Source organism: Corvus hawaiiensis, chromosome 36, assembly GCF_020740725.1.
Source record: "Corvus hawaiiensis isolate bCorHaw1 chromosome 36, bCorHaw1.pri.cur, whole genome shotgun sequence".
NCBI lineage: Eukaryota > Metazoa > Chordata > Aves > Passeriformes > Corvidae > Corvus > Corvus hawaiiensis.
Genome location: NC_063248.1, coordinates 254,511 through 281,682, shown reverse-complemented (window position 1 = coordinate 281,682; position 27,172 = coordinate 254,511). Strand labels below are relative to the sequence as shown.

The 27,172-nt window shown below is 54.5% G+C and overlaps 4 protein-coding genes across 11 annotated transcripts in view; 2 read left to right on the top strand and 2 right to left on the bottom strand.

The window, feature by feature from the left end:
• LOC125319177 (cytosolic purine 5'-nucleotidase-like) overlaps positions 1 to 21,839 on the top strand; it is a 41,064-nt gene extending 19,225 nt beyond the window's left edge. Inside the window, exons 17-20 of one of the 5 annotated variants that reach the window (XR_007200616.1) lie at positions 13,495 to 13,823; positions 13,924 to 13,997; positions 15,460 to 15,501; positions 15,587 to 16,100. Coding sequence is in view for 4 of the 5 variants with exons in the window: in XM_048290233.1 (XP_048146190.1) it covers positions 13,495 to 13,823; positions 13,924 to 13,971 (377 nt within the window). In the remaining variant the exon portion in view is untranslated. The other 4 variants (XM_048290233.1, XM_048290232.1, XM_048290236.1 and 1 more) reach the window with 4 other exon arrangements.
• On the top strand, positions 49 to 13,488 carry LOC125319182 (2-oxoglutarate dehydrogenase, mitochondrial-like). 2 transcript variants are annotated; one of them, XM_048290246.1, is made up of 5 exons: positions 49 to 120; positions 3,488 to 3,736; positions 10,022 to 10,210; positions 12,656 to 12,758; positions 12,887 to 13,488. In XM_048290246.1, the coding sequence occupies exons 2-5, from the start codon at positions 3,515 to 3,517 to the stop codon at positions 13,066 to 13,068; spliced, it is 696 nt and encodes a 231-aa protein (XP_048146203.1). In that variant the 5' UTR covers positions 49 to 120; positions 3,488 to 3,514; the 3' UTR covers positions 13,069 to 13,488. The 2 variants fall into 2 exon arrangements, with proteins under 2 accessions (XP_048146203.1, XP_048146204.1); XM_048290247.1 differs by lacking the exons at positions 12,656 to 12,758; positions 12,887 to 13,488 and adding an exon at positions 12,447 to 12,647.
• LOC125319179 (cytoskeleton-associated protein 2-like) lies at positions 16,290 to 23,674 on the bottom strand. The gene is made up of 4 exons (XM_048290238.1): positions 23,565 to 23,674; positions 19,954 to 20,020; positions 17,661 to 18,766; positions 16,290 to 17,235 (listed from the first exon to the last, which is right to left on the bottom strand). The coding sequence occupies exons 1-4, from the start codon at positions 23,657 to 23,659 to the stop codon at positions 16,980 to 16,982; spliced, it is 1,524 nt and encodes a 507-aa protein (XP_048146195.1). The 5' UTR covers positions 23,660 to 23,674; the 3' UTR covers positions 16,290 to 16,979.
• Positions 23,675 to 24,448: 774 nt separating this feature from the next.
• Positions 24,449 to 27,112, bottom strand: LOC125319181 (interleukin-1 receptor antagonist protein-like). Of its 3 annotated transcripts, none has more exons than XM_048290245.1 (6): positions 25,968 to 27,112; positions 25,833 to 25,881; positions 25,562 to 25,748; positions 25,285 to 25,455; positions 25,030 to 25,175; positions 24,449 to 24,943 (listed from the first exon to the last, which is right to left on the bottom strand). In XM_048290245.1, exons 1-6 carry the CDS (start codon positions 26,006 to 26,008, stop codon positions 24,731 to 24,733), a joined length of 807 nt encoding a protein of 268 aa, XP_048146202.1. In that variant the 5' UTR covers positions 26,009 to 27,112; the 3' UTR covers positions 24,449 to 24,730. The 3 variants fall into 3 exon arrangements, with proteins under 3 accessions (XP_048146202.1, XP_048146201.1, XP_048146200.1); XM_048290244.1 differs by having other exon boundaries at positions 25,562 to 25,881; positions 25,968 to 26,159; positions 27,018 to 27,112; XM_048290243.1 differs by having other exon boundaries at positions 25,562 to 25,881.
• Positions 27,113 to 27,172: the final 60 nt, after the last annotated feature.

The window sequence follows — 27,172 nt, the reverse complement described above, 5'->3', positions numbered from 1 at the left end:
AGGGCGGGGCAAAAGGGGCGGGGCGCCGCGGCGTGGTGACGCAAGGGCGGGGCGGGGCGGGGCCAGAGATCGGGGCCGCTGTCAGAGCCGGGGCCACGAGCGGGCTGCGCGGACGTGCCGGTGGGTTCCACGGCAGGGCCGGACGGTGGGGCCGGACCCAGCCGGGCCGGAGGGCCGGGAGCGGGGGCCGGGGCCGGGGCCGGGGCCGGGGCCGGGGCGGGGCGGGGGCCGCGGCGGGGGCCGCGCCGGGCCGGGGGCCCGCGGTCGCGCCCCGGTGTCCTTGGCGCCGCCCGGGCGCCTGGGAGGAGGGGAGCCGGGGGGGCGGGGCTGTGGCGAGACGGACGGCCCTGCGGCCAATGGCAGAGCCCAGCCGTTGGCTCCGCTCCTGCAGACAGCGCGGAGCGCCGAGTGCGGGCGGCGGCGGCGGGCGGTGATTGGGGGCGCGGGGCGGGGGCGGGCCCGGCGCGCTCTCGGGGGCGGGGCGGGGGTCCCGCTGCCCTTCCCGCGCCCGCCGGCACGCGGGGCCGCCTCACGGGTCCCCCCCGCGCCCTCTCGGCGGCGCCGCTCCGTTCCGTTTGCCCGGTCGGAGGATGCCGTCCGAGCCCGCGGCGCTCCCTGGCGATGTCTGGTGGGCTCTGGTGGGCCGGGGTCGGCGGTGTAGCGGCCACAGAGGGTCTGCCCCGGAGCCCGCCCGCCGTGAGGCCCTCGCCCGCCGCGGGCCCGGAGGTGCCCGGTGCTGGATCGGCTGTGGCTGCAGCCGGTGGCTGTGGCCCCGGTGCTTCCTGGAAAGTGGAATTTATGCTGTTTTTAACCTAGGACGCGTTCCTAAATTCCAAGTCGTTCCCAAGTACCCGCCATCTAGGCTGACGTCCCCATCCCGATTGCGGGTGGGTCACATTTAGCACTTTAATCTGCTTATTGGTGAGCTCTGGGCCGTCATCTGTTGTGGGTATTCCTGAGGTTTGACCTTTTGGTGAGGTTTGGGCTGTGGCTGGCTGCCCCTCTGCACTTTCCTCAGTCATCACTCCCAGTGTGACCTTTGCATTCCTATTTGCCCCTGATATCCCTTATCTCAGACTCGGTTTACTACGTCTTTGCTTCTGGTTCTCTATTTTGATCCAACTTGCAATTATCCCAGCTCCAAGCTTGTCCTGTCTCTGTCCAGGCTCCTAGCCAAGCGTTCCTGCAAGAGATCCTCAAAGAGGATCCTCAAAGCTAGTTCTGCTTGCTTTGGGTCAACCTCCGGCATTAACCTCACTGTTTTCCTGAGAGGTCGCTGGATGCTGCTGAGTGACAACACCGAAACTGGACAGGAAACTGGAGACGTTGATGCTGCTTCTGTCCTAAAGCTTTTTCCCTGCCATATGCATGCCTATGCTCTGGCACCTGATTCAGTTGACTCTCTGAAATATCACAGAATCGTGGAATGCTTTGAGTAGGAAGGGACCTGAAAGATGATCCAGTTGCACCTATCATGGGCAGGGACACCTTCCACTATCCCAGGTTGCTCCAAGCTCCATCCAACGTGGTCTTGAACTTCCAGGGATGGGACAGCCACAGCTTCTCTGGGCAACCTGTGCTAGTGCCTCAGCACCCTTGCAGGGAAGAATTTCCTCCCAGTATCCCATCTGACCCTGCCCTCTGGCAGTGGGAAGCCAATCCCCCTTGTTCTGTCGTTCCAGGCCCTTGTCTAAAGTCCCTCCTCAGCTCTCTTGGAGCCCCTTTAGGGATTGGGAGAGTCTGTAAGGTCTCCCTGGAGCCTTCTCTTCTCTAGACTGAACATCCCTGACTTTCTCAGCCTTTCAGATAAATACCTGTGTGTGTTATGCTGTGCAGATCTGAAGAGGGTGAATCCCCAGTGCTGTGGCACTCGTGGTCCTGCACCTTTCTTGCCAGGTGTGATTGTGGGCAGGGTGGAAAGGACAAGTGGTTCCCTTTTTCCTATGGGTAAATCTGTCAAACACTTTGGCTGAATTCAGGTGACTCTGGGTCTTCCTCAGGCTGTTTGAACCAAAACCTTATGGTTTGTGATGGGAAGTGTAGCCCCTGTCATGCCAGGCAGACAGAACTACAGAATCGCAGAATATGCTCAGCTGGAAGGAACCCACAAGGATCATCAAGTCCAAGTCCTGGCCCTGCACAGGACCATCCCCAAGAGTCACACCCTGTGCCTGAGAGCGTTGTCTAAATGCTGCTTGAAGTCTTGCCAGGCGCGGTGCTTTGAGCACTTCCCTGGGGAGTCTGTTCCAGTGCCCAAACACCCTCTGGGTGAAGAACCTTTTTCTAATATCTAACCTAAACCTCCCCTGACACAACCCTCGGGTCCTGTTACTGAGAAGAGATCAGTGTCTGAACTAGATTCAGCAAGACAAACCTGGAAGGCTGGCTAGCAAAACGCTGGCCATGGAGGTGTGTTGTTTTCTCTAGTCCCTTGTGAAATTTCTTTTTAATCTGGCGAACGCATGATAACTGCTTTGACTTTGGGCTGCTGCTCATTAAACTCTTCTGGGATATGGAAACCAGCCAGCTGGGTCACCTCTGGCCTTGGGTCCTGCCTCTTGTGGGAGAAGCTGGGTGGAAAGGGCAGCTCCAAGAAGAGCAGCTCCAAGAAGAGCAGCTCCAAGAAGAGCAGCTCCAAGAAGAGCAGCTCCAAGAAGAGCAGCTCCAAGTGCCTGCACTTCCTTCAGGATGATCCTGCTCCAGTGCTTTCCTTGGGCTGCGCTGGTTGGTTGGATGTGTGTAAACCCCATGGCTGACCCTGTGGCCAACCCCCTGGCTAACCCCAGGCCTCCCGGTACATGCCCTACTGAAAGCTGCAAGTTGGGAGCTCTCAAAGGTCCCACGCCGGCTCTGGGTTACTTTTCTGGGTTCTCTGAGCAGGGGAGAGTCCCTCTCTGGGTCTTTCATCTGCACTGACATTCTTGGGTGTGGGCTTTTGAGGAGAAGCAGTCTGTCCTGGAGTCCACTTCTCAAGTGCTTTGCACTACTATACCCCGACTTTGCAAGCACTTTCCCCTGTAAATGGTTTCTTCCCAGCCTTATCCTGCTGCACGTCACAACAAACCGAGAAGAAGAAAACCTCGGCCAAGCAGAGTGGTCACAGAAATTGAAGCCCAGACCTAGCTGGGAGGCAGAGCGATGGAAGAAGCTGAAATTACGAGATGTGGGTGGCTTTGGTGTGCAGCGGCTCCTTCGAAGCCAGTGTTGGGTACCCAGCAAGCAAATTTGCTTCGCACTGTCATGACAGGGGAGATGAGGATGCCGCGCTGCCAGGGATGGGAGAGGCAGAGCTGGCCATGCCAAGTGTACTGAGCGTAAACTGCATTTCCAAGCCGTGAGGGACCTGGCTGTGAGACAGGGCGGATGGATGAATCCGAATTAGAAACTGATCCTAAGCTCAGTTCTCCGTGCTCAGGGGAGGGGGTGGTCTCTGTTCAGTGCTCTCCTGCAGTTATTCGTAACCCACTTTTCTGTTCTCTCTCAACAGGAACTTGTGTGAGGCAACAGGACAAAAATGCTTAACTTAAGGACTTGTGCGGCAAAGCTGAGGCCGTTGACGGCCTCCCAGACTGTAAAGACAATTTCCCAGCACAGACGGGCAGCACCTAGGACGTTCCAACAGCTCAGGTGCTACAGTGCACCGGTGGCTGCTGAACCGTTTCTGAGTGGGACTAGTTCTAACTATGTGGAGGAAATGTATTATGCTTGGCTGGAAAATCCCAAAAGTGTACATAAGGTAAGGATCAACCTTGCCAGGACGTCACCTTCACTTCTCTGTGTGTCTGAGCAGTGGGTGCAGGTAAGTGCCAGCTCTTGAGGAGGAGTGAATTCATCTGTAGGGGCCAGACGTTTGTGGACGGTCCTTCTGCCTCACTTTGCCCAAAAGAAACAGCAGTGATTCCTTGAGCAAGAGCCAAGAGGAGCTTTTTCTGTTCAAGAGGGAACGCCGTGGGCTTGGGACACGGGCAGCATCCTGGATGACAAGCGGATACAAGGAATGGCTTCTGGGAATCCACCTGTAGCAAGCTCCCAATACTGTATTTTTTCCATCTCTGGTGGCTTATCAAGAGGGTTTATTCCGGAGTGGAGGATGGGGAAGAGGGCCAAGGAGGGTATTCTCCACATTGTGACTTGTTTCCTTTTTGTCTCAGGCACGGGTGGTGTTCTGTGTTGGGGCAGATGTAGGTAAGCTTGGCTTTGAGCTTGTGTGTGTAAAGCCAGACTGCTGATCTGCAGACCAGGAGGGGGACAAGGTCTGGTGGCCAGAGGAATTCCCACCAGCTGCTCCTGAACTTCAAACTGGGAAAACAATCCAGCTGTGGGCAGTATGTGCAGAGGTCTGTCCTGATCTGGATCCCTGAAGCTCTTCCAGCAAGAGTGAGCCCAGCAGGTGAGGGCTCAGCTGGGAGGAGGAGTTCTGAAACCTGACAGCATTTTTCCCCGTTCCCAGTGTTTCACAAGGAAAATGTTCCTCTAGTGACTAAGTCTCAGCATTACCCAGGGGATTTTTAGGACAGTTTTGAACATGTCCTGATGTGGAGCAGGGATTTTCTTTATTCGTGAGTCATGTGCAAGCCAGGATAGAACGAGTGAATGAGCAACCAGGGGTATAAGGAATCCTATGCCCCAGCACTCATGGCAGTGTGGATGTGTTTTTAATGGCACTGATCCCACCCATCCAAAATGTAGGTGCTAAAACGTTCTCAACGTAGGATTTTCACAAAAAATGTTGACTTCATGCTTCTTTGGAGGGAAACAGACGGCTGAGCCAAACGACAGAATCGGAAGTCACAAAACATCTTAGTTTGGGTTGTGCCCTTTGCAAATAGTGACTCGGGAGCTGCCCAAGCGCATGGTACAGCCCCTCCTTCAGAGGTGCGATATTGAATTAAAAGCCATGAGCTTAAATACTGTAGCTTGATTTAAAAACAAGTGAGGGTTACACCACCTTGTCCCAGCAACAATCATGTCTTTGGCAGAGAGTCGTGCTATGGTACCAGCTCTTTGATTCCAGACTCTGGACAGTCTTGAAAGTCACTCCGAGTGGATATGAGAGTAAACATCAGCACTGACCATGGAAGCTGGCTGGGAAGTGAATTTGGGTCCTGTGGCCAGACCTCTGGTTTGCTTCTGGGCTCGTGTCCTCGTTAATGGGGCTTGTCAGCCTGTCTGTAGGCAGGCAGGGCATGTGCACACTTGGCTGAAGAAGTTGGAGGAGAATTCAGGTTGGAAGGAGACTTTGGAGCTTCTGTCCAAGCATCCAGCTTGGAGGTGGCCTCTGGCTTGTTGGTGACATCCATCTTCATGGCTAGACCAGGTCACCTGGGGCCTTGTGCAGTCAGGTTTTGAGCCTCTGTGAGGGTGGAGCTTTCACCACCTCTGCAGGCCCCAAGTCCAGTGTTTATGGTGAAGGATTCCAAGTGTGTGATTTCTGGGTGACTGATCCCCTGGAAATCAACAGCTCTGGAAGTACTTCCAGTGCTCAGAGAGCAGAGGAGTAACTGACGTAGGATTTTTCCTCCTGCGTGGCTGGGACTCGTTTGTGACAGCAGGAAGATCAGTGAATGAAATGAAATGAAATGAAGTCTTGCCATTTCCAGGAAGCAAACCTGAGACTCATGATGAAAAAAGCAAGTCTCAAAGACTGCTTTTCCAACAAAACCAAGCTGGAGTCCTGCTTGACAGAAAGGGGTTGGAGTAGGGAGATGGGACTGTATGACCTTTGAGTGTCCTTTCTAAGCTAAACCGTTCTGTGATCCTACAAAATCCAGCTCCAGGTCCCAGAACTTTTGGTGGGCTTGATGCGTGTGTTGATGTGGACTTTGCCGGTGCTTCCTGGTGCACTTGGCCTCATTCTGGCCTTGTCTCTTGTGTGGACTCCACCTCGTTCCACTGACCTGTTTACGAAGATTCCTTCGCAGCTCCTCTCTGCACTCCTTTGTCCTGTCTGCGCTCGTTTGTCCTGTCTTTGCTTTTCCATGGGTCCCCTGTTCCTGGTGGGATGCTGAGCTGCTGTGCTCGGGCTGGGCTTGCAGCCATCTCTGGTCATGCTGGCTCGCAGTCTTCATCAGCCTGTGTGCCCTCCCGGGGGAGGAAAGTGCCACTGCTGTCCTTGATAAGCGTTGGCCTCCATCCTGCCAGATGAAGGGTCAGATCATAGGGTGGAGCTCTTGGAAGGAGTCACGCTGTCACGCGGACCTGGCTGAGGTTTTTCTGTCCCTGTGTAGCACAGAGAGCAGCTGCTCCTCGCTGTGCTGCGTCCCACTAGGGAGGGACACATTCAAGTGGGAAGAGCTGGGGTGTCTTTGCTGTTGTCACCAAAAACCTCTGAGGCTTCCAGCTGATGTGGTGGTCCCAGCTGAGCACACTGAATCCATTTCCTCCTTGTAGACACCAGGGGTTTAAACTGCAGGACAAGCTTTAGTGCTTGCTTGAAATAGGGAAGGTAAAAAATAGGTTATTTTAGGGAATTTTCTGCATGGAATCCTTTAGCTGAACTCCAGTTTCAAAGTCCGATGAGCAGAGTTGGATAATAGTAACAATAGAATAATAAAAATCAGAGCAGAGTGGGAGAAAGGGGAGATGAGGGCATGGGGGATGGGTGCCAGAGGGCTGCCACAGGGTCGGTGCTGCTTGCTCCTGGACCTCATCCCGTGCATGTGGGGACACCATCCTCCTGCCCCCTGTTTGACCACCTTGGGTGCTTGGCACAGACCACACTGTCTTCCCATATCCTGAGCAAGCTCATGGGTGCTTTGGGGAAGGTGGCCAAAGAGCTGTGGCTGCAGGTGGGTGGTACCTGCATACACCTGGGGTAGGTTCAGCTTCCTTAAGCAGCACCCCTGGAGTTTGGGTTGAACCAGGGGACAGGGACCCAGCTCTCCTCATGGATCTGTACATGAAGCAGCCCTTAACACAGACTCCTTAACATGCCAGTGTTTGGGATTTGAAATGGAAAGGGGTGAGCCCATCACAGCTCAGAAAACTGAAGGTCCTTGTCTAGGCTGATAAGGGACACGGCAATGTGCATAGCATGAGCCCATTGGTTGCTGCTTGACTGCCTGCTCTCAGCAAAGATTACCTGCCCTAAATTTGGTTCAGGCTACTTCTCCTTCAGCCTTAAGTTCTGATATTCCTCTTCTTCTCCCTGCGGAGCATGCCAAGCAGGGTTGGTGCTTCTGGAGCCCATGGCAGGGGAAGGAGCAGGAAGCAGCCTGAGCTGGAGGTGGAAGCTGTGTGTCCCTTATGCACCTCCCAGCCTGCAGCACCCTCAATGCCTGCAGTGGGTAGGAAACGTCACCCCTGTCCTCTTGCTGTGCATGCCTGACCTCCAAGCTGGGAAGCTGGGACATGACAGTATGAGCCCACACCCTTCTTTGGGAGCTGAGTCTCGTAGAAGGTGCTTGTTTGGCTTGGTGAGCTGGTTTGGGGCTGTTCCCAATAGAGGAGCCAGCCCTGAGCTCCACTCACAGAACCGAGCTCAGGATCCCTCTGGAGCCTGAACTCTCCTGGTGTGTGGCAGACAGCTGGCTCACCAATCCCGCTTTGCCAGTGCATGGAGGAGCGCTGGGAAAGCCAGTGCAGACTAATGCTTTGTGTTGTGTCTGTGGGACTGTCTAAAAATGCCCTGAATCTGAGCTCTCTTGTACCCAAAATGTGTGTCTATGTATCTTACATCCTGTATGTGTCTATACAGTGTATAAAAGTGAGTGGAGCACTCACAGAGTTGCCACGGGCACAGAGGAGTCAGAGGGGAGTAACCCCATGAGTTTATTACTGCCATTACCTTTGTCAAATGCTGGATTAAGGCAAAGTTCTCCTTCCTGTGATAAAACAGGATAACTCTGATGGGGCTGTTCGGCCTCTCCCATGGGAGATGTGAGCTCCAGAGGCACCTTTGTGCTCCCCAGAAACTCTTGGGACGGCCCTTGGATTCTCTTGAATTCGAGACCACATCAGCAGGTTGAAAGGTGATGTTTTCCTGGCACTTATCAGGGCCCCAGCCTGCCCTGTGCCATCCGGACATCATTCTGTGAGGCAATAAAGCACTCAGTGAAAGTGCCCAAGCTGACCCAGCCAGTGACACACCTTGTTTGCAGAGTTTAAAGTGAACTTTCTCTTCCAAAACAGAAGCAAATTGCAACTCCAAGAGGTATGAATGGCAGAAGGGAGAAGGTTATAAAGGCGACACCCCTGGCTCCGTCCCTGTCCCCAGCCCCCTCCCAGGCTGACAGGTGCTCCTTTGCTCTTGCCTGTCTTTATTTGCCAGTACATGAAACAACCTTAAACCACGGAGCAAAGCAGCCAGCCAGGTTCCTCTCCATCCCAAGGGCACAGAGCCCATCCCCGCGTCCTTGTCCCTCCGTTTGCAGGAGCTGATGGCTTTGGGGGCACCCAGGAGCTCTGTGAGCGTGGGGAAGGGAAGAGCAGGGATGGAACATAAAGCAGATCTTCCTCGTTTCCCACTGAAATTTCCTTTAGCAGTCAGAAGAGGGTTGGGTGTTTTCTGTCTTCCCTTTTTTTTTCCCCTTGGGGGAGTGATTGTTTATCAGTTACAGTGTCAAAATGTTCCAGATTTTATTTATGTTCCTTTAGCGTGACCTGTTTCTAAATTTATTCACCTTGTGCAGTCATGTGGTGGGGCGATGGGGTGCTTGGGTAAATTGGGGCTGGAAATACCTTCCTGGGACATGTGATGGGTGCTGCAACTGGAGGAGCTCTTGGGGGGAGCAGCTGAGCTGAGGCGACTCCAGCAAAGGGCAGGTTTTCAGTCCTCCCCACGCTGCTTCCAGGGGACAAAAACTGTTTTCTGCCCCAAACAAACCCTGCTTTGAGGGCACTTTTCTACCTCATTTAAACACTTTGGGGGTGGCTGGCTGGGCTTTGCCCATCTGTGATCGCCAAGGCTGTATTTGGTGCCCTCCAAGGTGCAGGATGCCAAGCTCCCAGTCGGTGGAGAGAGCCTTGGGCTGAAACCAGCGTGCAAATCCCAGGGGATTTGTTTGCTCTAGCTAGCTTCCTGGGTCTGTGCTGGCACACAGCTGCTGTTCTGCTGTGCCCTCATCCTTTGCCATCATCTGGCGGCACATGAGACAAGGCACAAGCGTGACGGGAGGATGTGGCTTGGACTTTGTTTGGCCAGGCTCTCTCCTTCCCCAGATCTGTTGGTGCTTCTGCAAGGAGACAGGTTAACTTGGGTTTGGCCTGGGACACTTCCAGGTTTTTCAGACGGTGCTGGAAAAGTATGACAGTACACCAAGTCTGTCAAGGGCTTTTTTCCTTTCCAAGTGTTTTGGTTTGTTTTCTTAACACCTAAAAATGCCCATCTGCAGAGGGAACAGGAGCAGAGCCTGTTGGCAGCTGCCTCATTCTGGGCATGGGAGAGCTGGTATGGGAGTACCTCCATAGTGCTGGCATTGGTGTCACCAAAAGGATGGGGAGAAATTGAAGAAGAGGTAGAAAAAGAAACCCATTGCTGGTTGAGGGCTGAACAACACAGCTGATGTGGGGATTTAGGTCTCAGACCATTCAGACCATGGAAAGATGAAGAGGTGTATTTGATTACAAGGCCAAAATATTTTTCAGAAAATATTTGGGGTATTTAGAGGGCAGTGGCTTCCCCTGGGGAGAGGGAAATGGGCTGGAAGTCCAGGCTGGGGCTCGTTGCTCAGAGCAGTGGTTCTGAGAGCAGAGCCAAGGGACGGGGTATGACTGTGTCCTGTCCTGGGTGCCACTGCCAAGAGAGGGGTGGCTCTGGTGTTGGCCTCATGCCAAGAGAAGCAATCTGTATGGATGGGAAGTGGGACAGTGATGTAGCTGGAATAGTGGGAGAGCTTTAGTGCTTTTTTGTTCAAGGCAGATGGGTGCCTTCAGCAGTGGCTGCATGGAGCTGAGGTACAGGGGAGGAGGCAGCTCTGTCCCCTGCTTTGGCAGTAGAGCTGAGACCTCTGTAACCTCAGCCGAGGAGGTGTTTGGGCTGCAAGTGATGACCCTGCTCACCTCTCTTCTTTCCTTTTTCTAGTCATGGGACATCTTTTTTCGCAACGCCAATGCTGGAGCTGCTCCAGGCACTGCTTACCAAAGCCCCCCTCCACTGACTACCAGCCTCTCCACCCTGTCCCAAGCGCAGTCCCTGGTTCAGGCACAGCCTAACGTGGATAAACTGGTGGAGGACCATCTTGCAGTGCAGTCTCTCATCAGGGCATATCAGGTAGGTGGACTTTGTGCCGAGGAGGGTCGCGTCCTTTGTAGAGGGGCTTGCGGTGGCTGAGGGGGGCTGGATTTAGTGGGAGTGATCCGCGTGTTTGCATGGAGAGCACGCAGGATAGGAGCTGGGCTGCCTGGTTTGGAATAGGAGCAGCTGATCTGTTGGGGCAGAAGCTCGGCTGATGCTTTGCCAGACAATAGGAAGATTAAAGCTTTGTCATCCAAACAGGGTGGCAGGGAGGGGGAGGTCTTCTCCACACAGGGTAGTTTGCTGCCTTCTGGAATGCTGCTCCTGTGCCGTGGGCTCCTGCCATGCTTAGCAGTGGCATGGAGCACCCATCCTGCTTCCCCCCTGTTGCTGACAGAACTTCCAAGGTCCTAAAAGGGAAGCTCAGGAAACGTTGCCATGTGATTCGCAGCCTGATAGAGGCCTCTGGTGCTGATGGGCTGCAGCTCAGACCAATGCTGTCAAGTCAGCCTTCTGGGAGAAATGAATTTGGAGCAGGAAAGAAACATCCTCTGGCTGGGGGAAGGCCAGCAAGTATTTTAACTTGGGAGAACATTTAAGTGTGTTTCTACATCTGTGTTACAGTTTTACTTTTTGCTGTGCTCTGGTTTATCAAGTATGGGGGCTGTAATTACGGCTGTGGTGAGAAGTTAATGAAGCCAGATGCTGTGCAGTTGTGACCGTGAGCTTCTCACGGGTTCCTGTGATGAAGCACTTGCAGTGCTGTGCAGTTGTGTTCCTGCTGAGGTATGGGGAAAATCCAGTGTAAAAGGCTGTGAGTTAGGGCAGGAACTACAGCACTGGGCGAGTCCAAAGGTCTGCCCAGCCTTGGCCCTGCTCTCTGGCTCCAAGATAGTGCCCCTGCCCTGCCTGCCTCTGCAGCTGCAGCGCTGATGTCAGCATCGGGACCTGTTTGCGAGGGCCTGCATGGCTGATTCCATGAGAGATGACCACCCTGCCAGCTCTCAGGCAGCCCCTGCCAGTGGAGCAAGCGGGCAGACGCCGAGTTTGAACGTGCAGCGACTGATGTAGTTGGAGGCAGAAGCTCAAAGTCAGTGATTTGAACACAAAATCCGTAACCTCTTCAGCATGCTCGTCTCTTCTTCAGGCTCTGAATGGCAGCGCAGGAAGATGATGGCTCTTGGATGTATTTTTCTAAGCTATTTGTAGTGAGAAATCCACCTCCCTCCGTGCCCTGGTGTCACAGTAGAGCTGTAGCTGCAGCGGGATGTGCAGGTGGGGAGGTTCAGGACGGTATATGGAGGTATGAAAGAGTAGGAAGGTGAAGGAAGCCCTGCATGTGATTGGTAACCTACTTAAAACATCACACAAGAATTTCTTACTTGGATCGAGCTTGGTTTTCCCTGTGATTATAGGTGAGCAATTACTACTCTGCTGCGGCATCAGTGAGGACTCCTTAATTGCAACTGTGTTTGCATGTCCAAGTCATTATTACTTTTGAGTTGTGGAGTGGTTTGGCTTGGCAGAGGTCTTACAGACCATCTGGTTCCCACCCCCCTGGCACGGGCAAGGACACCTTCCACTGTGCCAGGTTACTCCAAGCCTGGACCAGCCTGGCCTTGAACACTTCCAGGGATCCAGGGGCAGCCACAGCTTCTCTGGGCAACCTGTGCCAGGGCTTCACCACACTCACAGGGAAGAATTCATATAATCCCAGAATACTTTGTATTGGAAGGGTCCTTAAAGCTTCTCTTGTTCCACCCTGCTGCCCCCCTGCCATAGGCAGGGACACCTACTGCAACCTTCCAAGTTGTTCCACAAGGCACATGCGACCTGGCCTTGAGCACTGCCAGGGAGGGGGCAACCACAGCTTCTCTGGGCAAATTGCCTCTTCATGTGCCTGTCATGCTTAGGAGGAGATCATCAGTGTGAAGTTAGTGCATCTGTAGAGAGGAGCTGCTCGAGTTGGGCACTGGGAAAGCATCAGGAGACCCTTACACCCCGTCTCTGCTGTGCAGGAGCTTCCATCGCCCCGTACCCCTGCCAAACCTGGTGTGAGGTAGAGCAGTCCTGCTGGCTGCTGGCACTCTCCTGTGTGCTGTAGGTGACACTAAGCCCAACTTCTCCAGGCTTCAGCTGCAGCTAGAATTGGGGTAGCTCTGCACAAAATGTGAAGAGGGAAAGTCTGAATGAAATTTTCTAACTTCTTTTTTTTTAGGAATGTTTCTTCAATTCACTTGTTTTGATGACTAATCTGTGTTGTTGCTTCCAGGTCAGGGGTCACCACATTGCAAAGCTTGATCCTCTCGGCATTAGTTGTGTAAATTTTGATGATGCACCAGTAACTGTTTCTCCAAACGTCGGTGAGAATTACTCTGCAAATTAATTCTAATGTAATTTAACTTTTTTACCCCTCCCCTCTTTTGTTTTTCTCTCCCTTTTGGTTCCTGTTCTCCTTTCCATTCCTGGTGCATTTCATAGATTCGAGGGCATCATGTAGCACAACTCGATCCACTGGGCATCTTGGATGCAGATCTGGACTCCTCCCTTCCAGCCGATATTATCACATCCACAGACAAACTGGGTGAGGGCTTTGAGAGCAGTTGGTGCTGCATTGCTTGAGCTCCCCTCTCTTTCACAGCTTCTTAGGTAGATTGCTTCACAAGTCGGGGGTCTGAAGTTTCCTTAGTAATGATCACTCTAAAATTGTAGTTGCCGGCAGCAGCAGCAGCAGTGCAGTCCTGCCACCCTCCGGCTGTCACCCCAGTACCCAGCTCATGTTTCTTCAGCCAGTGCCATCACTGATCGTGCTGACCCAGAAGCAAAAAGCCCAGAAGGGCTGGAAGCAATTGCATCTCCTGGAATTGCAAAGCAGAGAGGTTTTGTGTTGGTGAGAGCTGGAGGTCTGTTCTCTCAGCTCCTCTTGCTGCACTTGGGGACCCTCAGAGCTGGGGGTGAACGTACTGGGTTCATCTCTGCAGGGCTGAGGCTGCCCTCCTGAACTTCCAGCTTGCCCCAGCATCTCTAAATCCTTTAGCTGCCTTTTTTCCAAGACTGAGCTATGAGTCCCTACTGGTGATCATAACAAGGAAGCTTTGGGATGCATTCCTGTCCAAGTAGAGAGGCGGAAATCCAAATGTGTTTGAGTGAGAGCTGCATGGGTGTTGTACAGAAGTGTGTGTGTGGTCCCCAGGACTTGAAATCCTGATCTGAAAGTGCTTAAACCCAGCACCTCTCCATGTGCCTTAGAGCTGATTTCTGTAGTTTGCTACCATTCTCCCAGCCAGGATGAGGTTGCTGAACTCTGCCAGCTCATGCAGATCTCTATGCTGCCTCCTTCATCAACTTCCTCTATTACCCCTTCAGCTACCTCTTCCGGGCACCCCCTGTCCTGGTACGCAGCCCCCAGCCCCTGCTGCTCACCTGCTGTGCCTCAGTTTCCCTCCCTGAGGGGGGCATGGGGCTGATAGAGGTGTTGGGTGGGCACCCAACCCCTTGGCTGGCTGGTGCCAGCCTCTCTCTGGGAGCCTTGTCCACCCCCCCGCAGATGGCCCATGAGTCAACAGTGGAGCACTCTCGCCTGGACTCAGGGGATGCGGTCACTGCCCTTCCTCCCTGGCTGGCCCAGCACGGTGACCCTGGCCAGCAGGTGGGTGGCAGGGAACAGAGGGGCAGAAGGACATGGGCATCCTGCCACCCTGATGCCCTCAGGGTCCTGTGCCCACTGAGCCCCGTCCGTTCTGTCTCAGGTCCCCCAGGACTCGAGTGAGGAGGAGGATGATGATGGAGAAGCCTGAGCACACCCCAGCTGCTGCCATGGCAGGTGCCAGCCTCACAGGAGGGCATTCGGGGGCCCTGGACCACTTGCACTGCCAGATGGAAGCTATCCACGGTCATCTACCACCTCTGGTGGCCACAGGATGGCTGCTGGCCCTGACCCATGGCCCCTGTCACACCTGTCCCTGGGCAGCTGGCACCTTCTCCTGACTGTGCCCAGAGCCAGGAGAGGGCCCCCCCCAAGCCTGCCAGCTCCTGCCCCTTTAACTCATATCTGCCTGGTGCCCCTTTAACTCGTATTTCTCCCACCAGCTCAGTGCCAGCCTGGGGCCACCCCACACCAGGGTGAATGGGCAGTGCCACTGCTCCAGTATCACTGGAAGCCCCACCGCAGCAGTCGGGGTCCCAGCAGCTCCTGCCCCTTCAGTCTCTGGGCCTGGCCATGAGCACTGCAGTGCTGGGTGGAGGGGGTGGAGCTCTGGAGGTGACAGCTGCTCCAGGGGAACCCTCTTCACCAGCTGTTCCCCTCTTCTTTTTTCTACCCTTTTCTATTTATAAAGATACTCAAACCTCCTGGCACCAAAGAGACATAACATTGACTGTTTTAAAGGAAAACTGCTTTGTCCCTGCACCTGAGAGGTGGGGGCAAAGGGCAGTCCCCAAATCCTTGTCCAGCAGCTGGGACAAGTGCAAGCCCCTGGGCAGAAGGTGGTAGCCCCGAGCTATCCCCACCTCTGCAGAGGAGGGCCAGGCCAGCAGCACTCCACAGAGTGGAGCCAGCCCCGTGCCAGAACTCCAGCACGCTGCTCCCAGACTTCTTCCAGCATCCATGACTCAATAGAGATGCTGAGGCAAGGCTGGGGTTGGGTGCATTGTGAGGGAGAGAGGAGGCAAAAGACCGTGATGGGGCCAGGACCACTGCTTGCTGGGGCTGGGTGGAGGACAGTAGGGCTCCCCTTCTGCAGCTGCCATATGGTCACTGTTCACAGCAGAGAGCACCTGCCAATCCCCTCACCAACCTCTTGCCTGGTACCTTGTGCCGCTGCCTGCTCCAAGTGCAGGGACAGCAGCGGAGGGGGCCCAAGTGCCCTTACAGGGCTCATCTGTCCCCAGACCCCCACCATGTCCAGGTGTTGGGGGCCTGGCCTGCTGCACCCCAAGGTCCTCTGCAACCCTTGGTGCTGCTATCAGTCTTGGGACCTGCACAGAAGCTGCTGGAGCACTGCAGGTCCCCCAGCCCCTCAGGCACAAGCACCTGTGCCTCTGGACACCAGGTCTCTGCACATGCCTCTCAGCAGGGGACAAACAGATGCTGTCCAGGCAGGGCACAAGGCAGCTCCAGAGAACAACAGTGACTACACCTACACTGACGTGAGTTGGGGGTGTCTGTGTCCCCCACCACCAGGTCCAGCTTGCCCTGGATGGGGGAGGCAGAGGGGATGTGTTGAAGCACAGGCAGGGTCTGCCTGCCCTGGGGGCAGCAGTGATGATGCCAGATGTCCTTGCAGGCCATCATGTCCTACCTGTTTGACTTCAGCCAGGGGGACAAGGTGAGTCTGTCCTCACTGTGGGCTGGGTGGAGGACGCAGAGTGCCATCAGCATTCTCCTGTTGACCCCCTCCCCGGCACCCACAGGCTGACGTCCCACAACGCCCCTGGAGGTCCTATTTCGACCTGATTGTGGTGGACACCCGCAAGCCCCTCTTCTTTGCTGAGGGCACCGTCCTGCGCCAAGTCGACACGGTGGGGACCTCTCCCCTGCTACGGGGCTAGTTGGGGTGGTGGGCACTGTTTAGGCACTGAGGGGGCTCCTGTGAGTACAGCAGGGTAGATTTCATGGCTGATTGGGCACCAAGCAGGCACAGATACCAGTGTCGCCATCCTGGAGTCCTCTTGTCTTGCAGGACACGGGGAAGCTGCGCATTGGGACATATACCGGCCCCCTCCAGCACTGCGCTGTCTACTCCGGTGGTAAGCGCCCAGCTGGGCTCTGTCTGGGCTCTGTGGGTGGCACGGGGGCCCACTCGCCCCCCACCTTGACCCCCGGCTGTTGCAGGCTCCTCAGATGTGGTGTGTGACCTCCTGGGTGTGAAGGGCAAAGACATCCTCTACATGGGCGACCACATCTTTGGGGACATTCTCAAATCCAAGAAGCGGCAGGGCTGGCGCACCTTTCTGGTGGTACCTGAGCTGGCCCGCGAGCTGCAGGTCTGGACAGAGAAGAGCGGTGAGCAGTGTCAGGCTGGGGACACAGACTTTGCCGTGCAAGGGAGAGAAGGGAGGGTGAACTCTGAATTCTTTTAATCATAACATAACTGTAGAAGTTTGCCAATGTAAGTCCAATTATGTAGAAGTAGAATTTATGCTAAACACAGTGATGACAAGAGGTATTTTCATAATTGCTGAGCAAGATTTACACAGCACCAAGGCATTTTCTACTTTTTGTACTGCCACACTGTCAAGGATGCTGGGGATCTGTGGGAAGTTGAAAGGAAACACAGCCAGGAGAGGTGACCCCAACAGACCAAAGATATATTCTGGACCCTGTACTCAGTGTATAAAGTGGGGGGGATATTTGGAGTTGACAAACAGTTGATGCTGTTTGTCTTCCCAAGTCACCACTGCATGTGATGGGGCCCTGCTCTCCTGGAAGTGGCAGAACACCTGCCTGACCATGGGAAGCAGGGAGTCAATGTTTTGCTTTGCTTGTGTGCACAGCTTTTGCTTTCCCAATTAAACTGTCTTTATCTCAACCCATTAATTCTTTGGCTTTTATCCTTATGATTCTCTCCCCAGTCCTGCTGGTGGAGGACTGCGTGAGCAGCTGCATGGGGCTTGGCTGCTGGCTGGGGTTAAACCACAGCAGTCCGTTTGGACAGGGTACCTCTCCATTCTCCCGGCCAGCACAGCTCACCGCATGCCTTTGGCCTACCCATAACTTCAGGAGGACTTTTATTTTCCTGTGTTTCCCCTCTGGCAACTGAACACTTGCTCCCAACCCCTCTTAGCTACTGGAGGGACATGGCCCTCATCCCCTGGCATGCTCCAGGAGAGGAGAAGCTTGTTCAAGCAGCTCCTTTCCCATTCTCACCTCCTCAGCGAACTTCAGGCACTGAGTTAATACGTTGTTGATCTCCGCTTGGCAGCGCTGCTCTGGATTCTCTTGCTTCTCTTTTGCTTTGACGCTTCTGCAGGATGGCTTCACTGCCTGCTTCTGAAGCAGCGCCATCGGTGGCCGCTTGTACTTCTTGCCTTTGGATGCCAACCACTCCTCCAGCTGTTTCCTGTCCAAGGACCGAGAGATCAGTTACCACCCCAGCAGACAGTAGCTTGGCAAGAGCTGGCTGGTTTTTCCTTGGAATCTCCCTTTAGCCAACTTCAGCGGCTCAAAACCAATCAGTATATCTATGTCAGAAACACATGTGAGCTCTAGACTGGGAAAGGAAAACACTCTCAAGTGTAAGCCTTGAGGCTAAAACAGGAGAGTGGCCACACACTCTCCTTCCACTTACTGAATCGGTGGGAGAGGAACCCAGGGTGACACCCAACATTATCCCCAACCCTTTCTTTTTCAGGGCATCAACCTCCCAAAACGCTTTTGCTGATAAAAGACTTTGGACTCCATTTTCAGCAGGCTCACCCAGTTAAACCTTTTAAACTCTGCTGTTTCCTGGAGGCAAGGACCCAGGTGGCCAGAGCTGCCACTTACTTACGATCTGCAGCTGATGGGATCCTTGGAATGCGCCTAGCCTGCATACCACCTGCCTTTGGTAGGTCTGGTTGAAGCTCATCTCTCCTACTTCTCAAATCATCCTCAAGTACAGGAGTTTTGGAGTTGTGTATGCTGTGAGACTGGTTTGGGTGGCCTGTCCCTTGGGATGCTGCTGTGTGTCCAGGAGGCACCACCTTCATGTCCTTCCTGTCCATCCCCTCTTTAACCATGGGCCTTGGCAAAGTGACACCTGGGTTCAGGCTGGATTTCAGGTTTGTGGTCCCCTCGGGCTTGCCCAAGGTGGGAGGCTTGGTGGGAAATCTTCTCACTGGGGGAGGTTGGCTGTGGTGCTTGAGACTTCCGCCGGGAGCTGTGCCAGGTGGCTTTCCTACAGGTTGCCTCACTGTAGTAGTTTTTCCCTGGTTTTTCCCTGGGTTTTTATGTAGCAAATTATCAGAAGCAGGAAGGAACCGAGAGGGCTGCAACGGCCGAGTTCTGGTACTTGTATTTTGAGACACACTCTTTGACTCTGGCAGGGTTTTCCTGAATTTATCCAGAACTGGCTCTTCCTTAGGCTGGCGGTTACTAACTCTGTCTTTTGGACCCAGAACAGGCCTTGACTTTACGGCTGAGCTTTGCCTGCGGGCCAAGACTTTCTTCTTCCCGAGACCGTTTCCATCAGATTGTAAAGCTCTGATCAGCACCGGGGGTGTGGAGGCTCGTGGGCCGAGGTTTTCCTTGTGGCAGACTAGCCTGTCCTGCAGCCCCTCATTCAGGGAGTGAGGTGCTCCAGGAGGGGGGTGGTCACTTCCCACCTGAGGTGCTGCTGCAGTGACAGTATCCTGTGCAGACTTCGGGTTCCTTTCTGGATTTAGGTGACCTGAGCTTGAAGGTGGGAGTCTGTCTCTGGTCTGTGCAGAAGCAGGAAGCTTCCCATTGTTCCCCGGCTGCACTGGACACACCCCTGCTGCTCTCTGGGATGTATTTGAAGGCTTCTGCTGAGCAGTGTGGCCAGAGTGCTGTGTGGATTTCGCTCCAAGCTTGCCATGCCCTTGAGCACCCTCCATCACGTTCCCAAGAACATCCTCCTGGTTCCTCTCAATCTGGAAAGACAAAGCAGCCCTCAGCTCCAAGGAGACCACAGCTTGGTCAGACCCTGACAGCTGGCCCAGGGGACAGTCATGACAAAGCAGCTGTCAACAGACCAGTAACACAACACCCACCAGGACATGGGCAAAGGACCAGTCTTCCAAACTGAAACTCCTAACTAAGCTAAACTCCTTTGAAAAATAATTAGTTGACTCACTGCCAGCTACTTAGCTGTCTGTTGTATGCCCCCATTTGGAGTCAGGAACTCACAACCCTGACTTGGGGATGTGGTTTTCAAAGCAAGTTACAGATCTGAATTGCAGCCAGGATGAAAAATTATTATGACTAGAGTACATTCTCTTGTGACCCTGTAAGTAGCAATCCTGAGTGAGACCCTTTGAGCTCTCCTGGACTGCTGTGGGCTGTGACCAGCATCTCCCTCTGAGCGGGACATCTCAGAGCCAGCAAACTCTCACGTTGGCTGTACTTGGAGGAACAGCAAATGATGTCAACAGAGCCTGGGCTGATGCCCCCTCTCCCCGAGGCTCAACCCTTTGCCCGTTGAGAGGATACAAAGGCATCAACATGAGTCCTTCACTGAATTTGAGGGGAAGTTTTTTCACAGGTATCTACCTTGTACAAACTCTTTAGGTCTATACGTGTGTAAGTATGCTACAGCAAATGTTCCATGAATGTGGCTTTCCTTGGTTGTGCTACAGTAAATTCTATACGAATCCTTTGTTAAATTGTTTAATTTAACCTATTCAATAAATACTGTTAAGTGCTGTTAAAACCTTCAGGCCTAAACTGTTGGTCAAGTCCAGTGCTCAGATTAGCAAGACTGTCCGCTCTGAATCTTGTGACTCAATGGACCTTCCTTATTCCTTTTTAGCCTTACCCTTCCCTTCCCCTGCCTCACTCCCCCAGCCTCCACGTAGGTAATTTTTGAGTGGGTTTTGGTTTTAGATTGATTGATTTTAGATTTTAGCTTGCTTTTTCTCTATGTGCTTTAACCATCCCGTTAGTAGAGTGAACCTTGACAATGAACTTTGTCGTGCTTTCACTTTTATATTACACCTGCTTTTGCTGATACCTTTGCCAGTGATTCTTTAAGCAACCATGAAACACTCATTCGTGACAGGGGACCCTGTTCTGCCCAGACTCACTTAAAGCATGAGAGACCCAAAAGCTTCCTACTTACATGCTTGAGTTTAGAAACTGGCTCGAAGGGTGGATTCAGGTGATTAGTCCAGTTCTTTAAAAAGTGTCTGTGAAAGTCAAACAAATTATCAGGTTATTTATCAGCCATAAGAAAAGCAGAAAGAGTTAAATATCTAACCCACTGCTGGTTGTCTCAGACACAGGAGCTTAGGAGTGGTTTTCAGAAATCGAAAACCTGTCAAGGAATACTAGCCCATACTATGAATTCTTTTTCTTTTGTGTGGCAACAGAAAAGCAACACAAACCATTAACATCTAAGGTTGTCCCCAAACTTCCATGGACAACAAAGCTAACCAAAATGATTCCTGCAGGCAACTGTCTGCCAGGTAGGGGGTTTGGAGGCTCCCAGATTGCCCTGTGTGTCACAGACAGATGGGGTCACGCCGCTGCCACGCTGCAGGTCATAGTGGTGCCTCAGAGAGTCCTGCGTGGGGTTCACTGCAGTGTAGCTGATCCACAAGCCTTGCAGCTGTCCAGGCACTGGCAGCTAAGCAGGAAGGTGGGACAGCAGGCCACTGTCAGCTCCCACAGTCCTGTCCTCTCCTCCTCACAGAACTGGAGCCCTCTGACAGCAGCCAGCTGGGGAGTTCTCCCATCCCTCTGCTCCAGGGTAGCAGCTCAGCCCTCTGGGAAGATGAATGCCTGCACAAGTACTTTTCCATAAGAAAGAGCCTAGAGAGTGAGGGGATCATCTTCTATTCTGCCCAAGTGCTGCCCTATGCCAAAAAGAAAGGTCGTGAATCTTCTCTCATTTCTATCACATTAGTGGCGTTTCCCAGAGCCTGGTGACAGGAACTGGTTTGCTCTTTGATCCTGCTGCTTCTCTTCCTATTTTCCTGCCAGATGCACTGAAAACGCCCCTTCCTGATACGAACATATTCCAAAGGCCACTGGAAGCTGCCATTAAAAACCAGTGGTGAGACTCCAATCACCCTTTCCTTGAGACCTGGTTCTGGATCTGAGTTTTTAGCAGCAAGGCTTGTTCTGCCAGAGCCAGGAGCTGAGATGAGAAAGTTTCACAGAGACTCATAAAATATGCAGAAGAGACACCATCAGCCACTGGGAAATGCCAGCACTCAAACCATCCCTCTGCTCCTGCTGCCAGTAACCATAGACCAGTGCCAGGGTGCTGTGGGGGCAGAGCCCAGACAGCGAGGCCCTGGCAGGAGCTGGTTCTTTGTACGCAGGCCAGAGAAGGCAGACACTGGCCAGTGGGGAGAGCCAGCTATACCTCAGACCTTTACATATCATCTCATCCAAGCCCAACATCCTCCTAACTTACTTTGCGCTTGCGCATTTCAGCCTTTCCTTGGCTGCTTGGCAGTTCTGCGGCCGGCTCCTCTGTTGCTCTGCAGAGAGATGACAGGAAATGCAGTGCACGCAGCACGGTCTCAGTTCTCAAAGAACAAATATCTGTGACAATGGATTTCTCTTAGTCTCAAACACTACATTGCACATCTCTCAAGCTCCCTGCCTGGGGAACCTGGCAATGCTGTTCCCAGAAATTCCATGCACATGATACTGCCCAGAGGCTCACTGGCACTTGAGCTTCCCGACCCTCACAGAGTGATGCCACTCAACACCCCAGCTGTGCAGGGCTCAGTTTGCAGAAGGAAAGGGGAGATGCTGCCCACGATTCTGTTTCAGCTGTATATCCCACAGGCCTGCGCCCACTAGCAGCCAAGCCCTCTTCTAAAACAAGTAAGAGGGAAAAGCAAGGAGCATCTCAAAAGGAGGAGAAAGGATACTTCCGACACTCCCAGTTTGGCTGCGGCACCAGGGCACCTGTCATAGGTTAGCAAGCATAGTCCCGAAAGGGATGTCCTTGCTAAGGGGTGTTTGTTTACAGCTTCCTCTGGGACCTGACAGAACCTATCAGCAGCCAGTTTGAATATGGACAATTCTCTGAGCCACTTAAAGTTGGGACCGCCTCTGTGATCCACATTTAAGAATAGACAAACTCCCCCCCAAGCTCTCTCTCGTTTCTGGCGCTGGGACAGGTGGCTGCGGGCCCCGTGTGGGGGCCAGGCCGGGCCGGGCCACGGCCATCCTGAAGCCATGGACCTGTTCCAGCCATGGAACCCCCCCCACTGCCTTGCCGTGGGCAGCTGGAGCAGCTCAGCTCTCCCCCCTCTCCACTGCAATAAGAAAGATTCAACATTCCAGCTGCAAAGCTGCAAGGCCGAGGTGAGATTAACCCTTTTTATTGCTGTGAAGAGCTGAAACCCTGAGGGAAGAGAGAGAGGAGATGCTTAAAGCTGAAAGTCTGTTGTGAAGCTATGATATATCAGAGTATCCCGTTGTAATTCCATGAAGATCTGGGGGGTGGAGTGTTCAACTCGTGAGCAAAAGCACCTGCGCTGAGATAGGCAGATGCTGACGCAGCTGTAATTTCATGAGAAGTTTGGACAGGGAGAGATGGACCAGATGAGGACTTTGGCTCCAAACGGGAAAGGAGAAACCTCAGTCCCTAGAGATGCTCCCAGAGATAGTCCTAACGATGAAGATGAGGAAGACCCTTTGCTCCCAGGGAAGGAGAAGGGCCTCTGTTTTTTGTTTCTGAACGGCTCAACCTTAAAATTGTACCCCAAAAAACCTTCAAGAGCGGACCCTCGAAAGCAGTTGCGGGAAAAGCTGCAAGTCGGGGGAAGGGACTCACATGGGAGCAGAGAGACTCCTCTTCCTAAATGGACTGAACAATATTTGGAAGTGGGCGGCTCTCTCGTTGTGATAATGTTTTCATAGCATGAGCAAGAAGAGACTTCTCTTTCTAAATGGACTGAACAAGGTTTTTATGGAAGTGGTAAACAGACTGAACATCTCAAGGGTTGTCTTTTTACATTGTCAGTGGGAGAAGGGAGAAAGGTGGGGGGAGGAGGAGAGTTCTGAAGGTGGTATAACTTTTTTTCCCTTCTTTTAGGTCTGTTAATAAATTTCTTTATATTCTTTTAAGTTTGGTGCCTGCTTTGCGTTTCTCCTAATTCTTATCTCACAGAAGATAAACAGTAATGAGTATTTTGGACCAAACCACTACACTAAATTGGTGTTTCCGCCCGGTTACAAACCCAACCCGCGACAGCACCTCACAGCCAGAGTCCAGCATCACCCCATCCCGAGGGCCCCCGTCTCTAACACTCTCCCAGTCTCACCCGATCACCCACATCTCGCCCTGGGCTTTAGGGACATGTCAAGCCCCCTCTGCTCTCCAAGGCTTCCACTGAGCCCCAAGAGCAGCACGACCGCCCCCCAACACGCCCCCAATCCTTCCACACTGCCTTCTCCCAAACCGCGTCCCTGGGCCCGTTTTGTGGGCACCTCCTGCGGATTCCCACACCCCTAACCACACCGATCCCGCGGCCCCCACTCAGCCTCCCTCCCAGCAGCCCCCAGGCCACCCCTGACACCCTCCCCACAGCCCCGTCTTTGCGCGCCTCCAGTCCAGCACTCCCACAGAACTCGCGGCCTCCCCGCAGGGTACCCGCCCCAGAGGGTCCGCAGGTCGCAGCACCCCCGCATCGCAGGGCCTCATAGCTGCATTCTCCCCCGCGCCCACAGGGCCCCCAGACCGCCCGCACCCCTCAGTACCGGTACCCCTCAGAGCCAGCTCCGGCGCTCCCGCCCGCTCCATCACGGCGCCGCCGCAAAACAACCGCCCGCAGCTCCAGCAACCGCCGCGCCGCATTCATTGGCCACCGCCTTCTTCAAACCGACCAATGGAGAGAGCCAAGCGGCGGCTGCGGCTCTGTCATTGGTCGGAGGGCTCGGGGGCGGGGACAACGCGCCCCCAGCGGCGGCCTCAACCGCAGGGGGGGGCCGGGGAGGGCCGGGTCCTTGCCGAGCCGAGCCGAGCCGAGCCGAGCCGAGCCGAGCCGAGCCGAGCCGAGCCGAGCCGAGCCGAGCCGAGCCGAGCCATACTGTTCCACGGCACGGTGTGAGATGCCGTGCCACGTCTGGCCTCGCAATTTCATGCCGTGCCATGCTGTGCAATGCCACATAACGCCATACCACGCCATGCAATACCACTCAGTGCCGTGCCACACCACACCATGCTGTGCTGCACCATGCTGTGCCACATAAGGCATGATGTGGTGTGAAATTGCATGACATGGTACACCACATCATACTATGTGATATCATGCCACACCCTGTAATGCCACGCCACGCCACTCATTGTCCTGCCGTGCTGTGGTCCACCATGCCATGTGCTGGCAGCAGCTGGCTCAGAGGTGACAGCTCCAGGTGGCTGCCAGGGCTGCTGGGGATCCACCATGGGATGCCCACCCCAGTCACCTCCCAGCTGTGGTGTGGGCATGGAGACAGGGTGGTGGAGGGTCCTGCGTGGGTCTGACCAAGTCAGGATGGTTCCTGAGCTGTGGGGTGGCCACCCACTCCCTGGATTTTCACCCAAAAAGCAGCCAAAACAGAAGGATTTTCCCATCCATAACCCTATCCCACATGAACAATGAGCTGAGCAATGCTGTCCTAGAAAACCTTTTATTTCCACCTCCATCCACATACAAGCTAAAAGCAATCATAAATAAGAGGGCAAAATAAGTAAGTACAAAAGCAATGGGCAGATACAATAAATAAATAAATACATACATACATACATACAGATTGGGGTGGCTCGAGCCCATGGGGCCCAGAGCTGCTATTTCACATGAAATAGATGGGGAGGGAGGTTGTGTCCCAGGGGGTTGTACTTAGTACATACAGCCTGAAAACCAGTGACTGCCGGTTGGGTTGATGCAGGGTCCTCAGCGCCCGCTCAGCTCATAGGTAGCAATGTTCACCTGGTCTGGGGTGTTCGTGATGCTGACAGGCTGGCGGGGCTGCAGGGATGTGCAAACGAACCAGCCGGGGAAGGCAGCCGACTCGAAGCGGGTGGTCCCCTCAGCTGGGCTGTCCAGGCGATAGAAGATGAAGCGGGTCAGCTCCACACTCTCAATATCCCTCCTGACGTCTGCTTCCTATAACCACGGAGGTGAAATGGGAGTTAAGGTGGAATAGAGCCCCCAGCCCCAGAGAGGACACGCTGGTGGGACCCCCTGCTCACCTCCAGCTGCAGCACGGGCTTGGTGCCACTCATCACACATGACATGTAGAGCCGGTAGCCCTTGATACCCAGTGCCACCGGCACCCTTCCAGACCCTGGGCTGCCCTGTGATGACCGGGGACGGTACAGAGCGATGTTAAGCTTCACTGCAGAGAGAAGGGACAGGTAAATAGGCGGTCCTGGGATTGTGGGTCAGCTCCTGGATGGTCCTGGGTTTGGGGAGAGGGACGGTGGGATGGGACCATATGCTCTCACCTTTCCGTCCAGCAGAAGGTCCCTGCAGGTGCAGTGCCACCAGCTGGGTGGGTGACTCCAGTACGAAGCATTTATGGTCAATGTCCAGGATGTCAAAGGACTGGGAGCGAGTGTAGCGGAAAACGGGTGCCCCAGTATAACTGCCCTTGATGCACTGGAAGGAGACGGGCTCTGTAGGGAGTGAGACAGTCAGGGGGACGCTGATGCTCCCAGGTCCAAGAGTATCCCCCAAGAGTATCCTCTGGCTGGAGTGACACCCCTGACATCACCCTCCTACCGAAGATATCATCCAAGAAGCTGCCAAGGTCACTATCGGCAAAGTCCTTGTGCGACGGCTGCTTTAGGAGCTTGGTCACAGCAGCCACCAGGACGGCAGCCTGGCGAAAGGTCCTGGAAAGGTGTCCTTTTGTCACTGTCACCTGGATGCCCACCCCAGGCGATGTCACCTCCAAGTCCAGTTGGGGCTTTTGGGGAGGAAAGGGGATGCAGAGTGAGAGCCTGGCTTCCATACCACACGGACCCCACTGCTCCCACCACCCCAGCGTTACCTTCTGTGGGCAGAAGCAGTTGGGGCCATACAACGTCTCCTCATTCAGGCTGAAAGGCAAAGAGAGATGGTGAAGCCAAGGTCAGGAATGCAGCAATCACATCCCCAAAGTCCTCTCTGGCACATCTCTTCTTACCTGCTGCTCTCCAGTGTGTCCAAATCAGGGACGAATGCCATTGCCGTCACTGGCTGCAGAGTCCTGGGCAGAGACTTCACAGCACCTGCAAACTGCTGAGGCGCTTGGCTGCCTGCTCCTGCCTGTCCCGCCTGCAGGGCTGCTTGGCTGCTCTCTGAGCCCGGCGTCAGTGGGGCTGGTTTTCAAGAGTCTCTAGAAGGAAGCGTTGTCAGAGTGGGATTTCCAGGTTTCGCAATGCCCAGTTTTGCCCAATTACTCTGTTGAGACTGGAGGGCTGGAGGGGTTGGTTGCCCCCAAGCAGTGCAGTGGGGAGGCAGAGCATGGAGCAGAGCAGGGGATGCTCCAGGACCAGAGTGTGGGGCAGAGCAGGGAATGATCCGGAGCTGGGGTGCGGGGCAGAGCCGAAGCTTCCCCACAGCTTCCTTCTGCACTGCCCAGACCCCTGGTGCCATGGCCAGCTGTGTGCCCTCTGTCACCCCTCTTGTCCCCACTGCCCCAGCACCAGTGGGTGCAGGACCCTCCTGTCCCCTCGGTTTCTTGTGCCCACTCATGGCACCCTGGGGACATGGCCTTCAGGGACATGGCCTTCAGGGACCCCCCTCATCCTCGTGTCCATCCAGTGTGCCGGAGATTGCACCATGCTGGGAGGGCCGGGGATGTGCGTGGCCGGGCTTGCGTGGACTTGGGCTGTTGGGGTGCTTTCCTGGCACCTGTTTCACTTCCTGAAAGTGCCGTCCAGCCCTGCACAACTCCTGGGGCCGAGACTGGCACCACCATGACTCAGTGTCAGGAAATTGCCAGAAACCCAGAGCTCCCGGAGCACTTCCTGTGCCCTGCTGAGCATCCGCTGGCTGTCACACTTGCTGGGATGTCCCCAAAGGCCTGAGGTTCCCCAGGGCAAGGGGTCCTCCACGACACAGTGGAAGTAAGTCCCCAGGCCGTGGCAGAGGTCCCCAGGCCACGGTTGGGGTCCTGAAGCCACGGTGAGGGTCACCAAGCCATGACGAGGGTTGCGGGCCATGGACCACGGTGCGTGTTGCCAGGCCATACCAAGGGTCTCCAGGCCACGGTGAGAACTGTCTGGCCATTCCGGGGGTCCCCAGAGCCCACAGGGGATCCCAGGCCCCGCCAGGGCCCTCCCCCGGCCCGGCCCGGCCCCGCCCGCCGCTCGCCGCCCGACGGCGCAGCCGCCCTGGGCCGGGATG